Here is a 7,141-nt window from a genome sequence, read left to right as displayed (position 1 = left end):
GGTCTTTTTGAGACGGTCTCCCTGTAGCCCCAGCTGGCCTGGAACTCGCTATGTAGACCAGGCTGGCCTTGAACTCAGAGAGATTTGCTTGCCTCTGCCTCCCAAGTGCTGGGACTACAGGCCGTGTGCCACCAGGCCCGGCTAGTTTATTTTTACTTTATGTGTATGATTGTATTGCCTGCAAGCATGTAAGGGCTTTCATGTCATACAATGCCTGCAGAGGTCAGCAGAGGGCATCAGATTCCCTGGAACTGGAGTTAGCGATAGTTGTTAACTTCTATGTGGGGACCTGAGTGGGTGTATGCTCAAATGAATATTAAAAAAAAAAATTCACAGTAAGAATTCAAACACTATTAGGTAAGTGGCAAAGCAGCAATGATCAACCAATGAACTCTTAGGTTTGAGCTCAGGCAACGGCAAACACTAAGGAGAGTCATCAAAGGAGCTTTGTGGAAAGGTGGGGTCTAGACCTGACCCTGAACTAGCATTCATATAGATGAAAAAGGGAGGTAAGTGTTTCAGGGAAAAATACAGTCCAAAACCTGTCCTAGGCCCAGGGAGTAAACCAATCTGTCGGGGACAGGAGTCTGCACAAGAGCTTGAACAAGAATCAAGCTCAATCTAGAATAAGCTTGACCCTGGTGAACATGATAATGTCTGCTGACTTCACACGCTTAGGTATGCTATCATTGAATGTTTGCATTTACCTCAAATTCATATGTTAAAACCTAATCGCCAATATGAGTATTAAGAGATGAAGCTGGGGCTAAAGAGATGACTCCGTGGTTAACAGCACATAGTGCTTTTCCAGAAGGCAGGAGTTCAAGTCCCAACAACCTTGGGTGGCTCACAACTGCCTGTACTCCAGCTCCTGGGGGATGTGACGCTTCTGGCTTCCATAGGCACCTGCACTCACATGCACACATACACATAATTAAAAATAAATCTTAAAGTATTTTTGAGAGGGACTGCTAGGCATGGTGGCACATGTTTATCATCATAGCTACCTAGGAGGCTGAGGCAAGAGGACTGCTTAGTCCAGAATGAGCAATATAGTAAGACTCTGGGGTGAGGGGATCTTGTTAAGAGGTAATTTTGTCATACATGACAGCAAAGTTCTCATGAATGTGATTAGTACCTTATAAGAAAAGTCAAAGGAGCATATTGATTCTTCCACCACGTGAAGATGCTGCATGAGAGCACCACTGAAGCAGAACTGTGTTTGTGTCCTTGGTGTTCTGTAGAAGGTATGACTGAAGAGCAATGACCGTATTGGTGGAAATCTCCAAAGTGTTCAAAGTGTTGCACGGTGTCTCCTAAACACCTATGCTAAAATACATGAGTAAAGAAATGAGGGGCTGGGGAGAGGGTTTAGTGGATAAAGTGCCTGCCACATGAACATGAGGACCTGAATTTGGATTCCCAACACCCATCTCTACGCATGCACATGTGCACATAAACACATTCAGCATCTATCACACATACCAAAAAATATTAATAATAATAATAAGAAGAAGAAAGTAGGGGCTGAGGAGATGGCTCTGTTGGCAAAGTGTCTGTCATGTAACCAAGAGGACATGAACTTGGATCCCTGACACCTATGTAAAAATTCAGAAACGGGGCTAGCAAAATGGCTGGTAGGTGCTTGCCACCAAGCCTGATAACCTAAGCTTGATCCCTGAGTTCAATGGTGAAAAGAGAGAACTAACTCCGTCAACTTGTTCTCTGACTTCCCCATGGAGAAGTGGCACACTCATACATACCGTGGCGCACTCATACACACAAAAAAATCTGGACATGTTAGTACATGCCTACAAGCCTAATGGAGGTGGAGACAGGAGGATCTTTGGGGCTTGTTCTACCTGAACTGGTAAGCTCCAGGTTCAGCGAGAGACCCTGTCTCAAAAGTAAAGCAGAGAAACAACTAAGAAAAACACCCATTAACTTCTGACTCCCCCACATGCATAAGCACCCCAAAACACACATGTACATACACTACATACACATACTGACACAGAAATGACTTTAAATGTGGAAACTTTAATGAAAAGGGACACAGTGCTTGAAAATCTGGAAAGTTCTTGGCCTTCTTAGCCTGTCTTTGTAGAAGCAAATGTGAAAGCCTGGGTCGGAGAGACTATTATAAAGAGCTCACCATGGATTAGCTCTATATAATCAATCAACACAATGGTAGGATGACCCTGAAGGCAATTCCAAGGCTAGGGCTGCATTCCCAATACAGGCCCAGGATGCCTGGGCCTTGATGGCTCAGGACACCCATGAGACCTCAGAGCTTACTACCCAGCACATCAAGTCTCTACTATCTACATTCTGGTGTAACATCCCACAACCCCAGGTATGGCACCTGTAAGCCCAGGTGCAATGGAGACTGCAAGGGACACTCCTCCCAAAGGTGCCAGTGGTAAACTTGAGTGGCATCCATTCATTACTAATTCTACAGGCCTGCTGAGTGCAAGAGCTGTGAAGGCATGCTACATCAAAGGACGTCCTATGGAACATCAAGGCTGAAGCTGAGAAGGCCACAGAATGGAGCCACCCCAGAGAGCCCCGCAATGGGGCACTATCTTGTGTACCCCACCAGGCAACACCTTGCAGAGTTGTAGGGTAGGACTGCCTAAAACCCAGAATGGGACACCCAGAAGCACAGTACACCAGCCAAGAAGAGGTATACCCACATGACTCCAACCCTCGAGAGCTGCAGTGCAAGTTTCACCTTTAGGGGCCCAAACTCCATCTCAGTGTGTCTGGAAGGTAGGATATCCAGTCAGATGTTATCCTCCAGACTTGTCACAATGTTATTTGCCTTGGGGAGGTGGGGGTTGTCACCCCTTCCTTCTTTCCTATTTCTCACTTTTGGCATGCATGGGAATGTCTGTTGAGTGCATGCTCCACTACTGTGTTTTGGAAGTACACAGCTTATTACAGAACTCACAGTTTGGGGACCGTAGCCTAAGGAGAAATGGTTCTTGAGTATTTCTGATTTAGATGATGCAATTCAGATCACACTCTAGACATAAAATGTTCATGCTGTTGAATGATTAGATTTTTGAGGCTGTTGGGATATAATGAATGTATTTTCCGTGTGAAGACAGGAATTTGGGGGAGCCAGGGGTAACATTGCTAAGGCTTGAATATTTGTGGCCTGCCAAAATACTAGTGCTTAATGTAATAGTATTAAGAGGTAGGGCTTTTAGGAGGTGATGATATCAAGAGGGAAGAGCCCTCACAAATGGGCTTAATACCACACAAAAGACCAAGGGAGGTCATTCATCTCTTCTGCCATGGGGGGATGGTAAGATGGCACCATCTGTGAGGAAGAGATACTCAATCTGCCAGCACTTTTTGACCTTGGATTACCACAATTGTAGGCAACTGATACATTTTTCCACTTATAAAATCACCCACTCTAAAGTATTGTTACAGCAGCCTAAGTGGACTAAGACAGGCTAACAAAGAAATGCAGATTTTAGGCAAAAATAACTTTAGATAATTTTTTAAAAGCAGGTCTAGAACTGACATGAGTTGGGAGGTCATCACTGGGAGTCATTACAGAACAACTGGGGCTATGGAAACACGGAAGCCCATCTCCAGAGGAAACAGTACAACAACAGCAGAGGGGAGAACTCGGGGGACAACACAGGTCTCGAGGGGCAAGGAGGGAGGAAGAGTTAGCAAAGTTAATGGAAAAGCCGCAGTGTTGAGTGACAGCGGTTATGGAAAGAGCACTGTTTCTCCATTCATTAGTGCTCCATTTTCTCAGTATGGATTTTAGACTAAACCTAAAGAAGCTATATTTAAAGCTACTTATTTTTTTAAAGACTATAGAAAAAAAACAATGAACAGTTACAAAGGGGTTATGGTCTTTAGGAGTCAAGCCTGGTCCAGGATTGCAGTGGGCCCCAGGGAGAGCTTTCATGGCTAGATTAACAATCTGCAGTCACAATGACTTTTTAACCAGAAGGAACTGTTACTGGGAAAAGAAGTTTCCAACATCCCTGCTCTTCTCATCCTGTGCTTTCCATAGGCTAGAATCTTAAGATGTATAATTATTTAGGGAAAAATGGCTAAAAAACAGTTTTTGCTGCTTGATACAAAATGATGCTGAATATTACCTTTTCGGATAGAAATTTCCAGCACTGAGGTAGTGGTGAAAGTAAAGATCTAATATAAGAAAACAGGACCAATTAAGACCGTGGTGCATGACACTCCTCCCCAGAAACAAGGGGTGAAGCAAGAGCAGGAAAATCATCTCTCATCCCCCAAGCCCATGAGGCCAAGTGCCAGTGATCCCATTGAACAGACTCCACCAAGATCACTGAGAATAAAAGAACTTCCAGAATGTTCATTTAAACTTAAGTTTCTGCTGGCTTGTACTCTTTACTACATTTAACTTGCTTCTGCCCCTATCTACCTGTTCTCTCCATCACCTGTTTAAACGAAAAATGTCAACATTCTCAAAAACTGAGCTAGCCAGTTGTGTGCTACTGCATAATTCGTTCTTATAAAATCCTCACACATGAAATAAAAAACAATTCGTAATTTTGGATTCTTAGGAACAATAAATTGTGGCAATGTGGAGGGCAAAGCTGGAGGCATCTGTAAGTCTCAAGAGAAGCATGGGGTCAGCTTCTAAAAATTGTACTCTTACCTATCACACCCTTCATCAAGATCTTGGCAGTCACACAAACACGCAGCCACGTGGTTCTTTTCCCCATTTCGATCTATGTACTCGCAGCAGCACAGGGGCTCCAATTCAGGTTCTTCCGTTTTCTTTTTCTTCACTGGCTTCATACTGCCCTTCCGTGTTGGGATGTACACCTGTCACCATGAGGCATAAGCAGCCCTCAGAAGGTAAAGGTGGAAAGAACCCAACTCACATCTTGTAAACACATCCACGCTTCTGATTAATGCCAACGCCTGAGCAATTAAAAAAAAAAATGAGGGGGGGGAAGGGGTTCTGTTTTCATCGGGATTTTGCGGCTCTGCATGGTCACACGGGGAGCGGGGGTGGGGGGCTTTCAGGACTCCCGGGACTCAGAGCTACCTTCACCCTCCCCTTCCCAGCTAGGGCAGGCAGCGTCTGGGCACCAGCCGTTCCCATGGCGACGGCCGACCACGCTGCCCAGGACAGCAGAGTGCGGGCGGCGGCGTTCACCTGCAGGGAAGGGCCGGGCGGTCTACACTCCGGGGCTGCTGTGGACACTCACCCTCGCAGGTTCAGGGTGCGACGGCCCGGCGAGCACTGCGGACAAGCCCTGCCACCGGAGCCACCCACCGGCAGCCGGGGCAGCCTCGAGGTCGCGGTCCAGCCCGTCGCGGCGCTACTCCACTGCCCCGCTGATGTGAGGACTGGGCGGGCCTGGAGAATGACCTTGGGAGGGAAGTTACCTGCCCTCCGAAGGAGGTGCGGCGAAGGAGGCGGAGACCCAGGCGCAGGACAGGCTCCTCCCGGGCGCGGCTGCGCCTAGATCCCGGACGTGCCGGGCGGAGTCCCGGGACCCGCCACCGGCCGCTGCCGCCCACCTGTGAACACCCGTGGTGCGCGCCGGCGGTGCTGTACCGCCGCCCCCGGTCTGCCGGGCAGGTCTGCGCGCTTCCGGGTGCCCCGCCCCCGGCGCCGGGGATCCCGCCGCCCGCACGTGCGCCGCCGGCGAGGCCCCGCCTCCGGCCCGCGTTCCGGAGCTATGTGCACCTGGCATCCCCGGTGCCCGCGTCCGTTCCACGAACCCCAGGATTCGCCCGCAACGGGGGATCGCCCGCGGTCAGCCCTCCTCCTGCGCTTGCAACAGGCATTGTGGGCGATCGCTACTGCCTGCGCCCGAGGTACCTACCCACTGGTCACCAACCTTCCCTTAAAGGCCCATCTGCACCCAAGTCCTGAGTGATCTAGCTTGTTCCTGGTATGCGTGCGTTCCGGCTGCAGGCCTCTCCAGTACTTTTGTTTCAATAGTCAGCACACTTGAAATGAACTGCCTAGAGCGTCCGCTCTGGGTTGTATCTTTGCACAAAAATTTCAAGACTGCCGGCCTGTGTACAGGTTTCCACTACCCCGGGCTTTCTAGGTTAGGTTTGGTTTTTAAGCAGAAACAGCAGAAAAATTACAACTTAGACATTTTAGGTTTTATTAAATTCAGTTTACGTAACAGGTTTGATTTTTTTATTGGTTCTGCCTACGTAGTCTTTAACCTATGAACCAATGAGGCCATATTGGTTCTCTTTGAGGTGTATTATACAGCACAGTTTGAGAGAAATCACAAAAATAGTCACTGACAGTTAACATTTTTCCGAGTTTAGCAGTTTCAAGTTTATAATCCAGTCACTCTTGCTTACAGCCAGACATTCCATATATTCTGACCCAAAACAAAGAAGCAGGAGTTATTGCACTGTAGACCCCCAGATAGATTAGTTGAGATTCACCCAGAGAAACCCATTTTCCCTCTAAATTAGTATTTTCATTACATGCAGACTTTTTAAAAATGATGGTAGCAATGCCGTTTGACTTTGGTGACACTGGGAAAAAGGATACATTTCGCTAAAGGTAGGTGTGTGTGTGTGTGTGTGTGTGTGTGTGTGTGTGTGTGTTTCAGAAAAAGACCTCTAGAGAACAAAACAATAAACACTTCCTGAACTTTTCCTAAACCCCCAAAAAGGTCTGATTTCAAGTTAGGTCAGTCCTTGTTTTCAAGTGGTTACTTGTACTGAGACAAATGCCTAAAACGTTTTTATGAAAGAGCCCAAGCTTGTGTCTCACAATTTAACGTCAGTGTGGTTGTATCCCAGAGTCTTTACTGTAGAGCTGAAGTTTGTGTCTTGCTTATAATTGACCAACTAAAACAAGCCACACAGGTAAAGAATGAAGCGAGATGTAGCAGCTACTGAACACAAAAACTATCTTCAACCAGATGGCTCACTTGCACTGTGAATGCCTGCTAAGCTGAATCTAAGTGTCGTTCAAGTACACATTTGATCTGTTACAAAATGCCCAGATTTTAGCATAATTGTCTAGTTTCTAAAACTCAGGAAACAGTTCATTTTGAGCATTGGTATCCTAGCTGTTTCCTTTTCCAAATTAATGTACTGTCTTTTGATGTATGAAGAAAGATAATCTCACCTCTGGTAC

At 46.8% G+C, this 7,141-nt stretch overlaps 2 protein-coding genes across 6 annotated transcripts in view; both read right to left on the bottom strand.

Moving 5' to 3' along the window:
• Positions 1 to 5,528, bottom strand: part of Zdhhc23 (zinc finger DHHC-type containing 23) — a 12,661-nt gene extending 7,133 nt beyond the window's left edge. For 2 of the 3 annotated variants that reach the window (XM_008842854.2, XM_008842856.2), the window contains exons 1-2: positions 5,229 to 5,517; positions 4,670 to 4,839 (exon numbers count right to left, since the gene is read on the bottom strand). In XM_008842854.2, coding sequence (XP_008841076.1) covers positions 4,670 to 4,812 — 143 coding nt within the window. In that variant the 5' untranslated portion in view covers positions 4,813 to 4,839; positions 5,229 to 5,517. Of the gene's footprint in view, positions 1 to 4,669; positions 4,840 to 5,228 lie in introns of all 3 variants that reach the window. The other variant, XM_008842855.2, reaches the window with a different exon arrangement.
• Positions 5,529 to 6,119: 591 nt separating this feature from the next.
• The window catches only part of Gramd1c (GRAM domain containing 1C), a 101,482-nt gene continuing 100,460 nt past the window's right edge, over positions 6,120 to 7,141 (bottom strand). For all 3 annotated transcript variants that reach the window (XM_008842853.3, XM_029568237.1, XM_029568236.1), the window contains one exon: positions 6,120 to 7,132. The gene's annotated coding sequence lies outside the window, so the exon portion shown is untranslated. The remainder of the gene's footprint in view (positions 7,133 to 7,141) is intronic.

This window comes from Nannospalax galili, unplaced genomic scaffold, assembly GCF_000622305.1.
Source record: "Nannospalax galili isolate Female #2095 unplaced genomic scaffold, S.galili_v1.0 scaffold18, whole genome shotgun sequence".
Taxonomy (NCBI): Eukaryota; Metazoa; Chordata; class Mammalia; order Rodentia; family Spalacidae; genus Nannospalax; species Nannospalax galili.
Note: the sequence above shows the minus strand (reverse complement) of the source record. Positions and strands in the feature narration are given on the sequence as shown.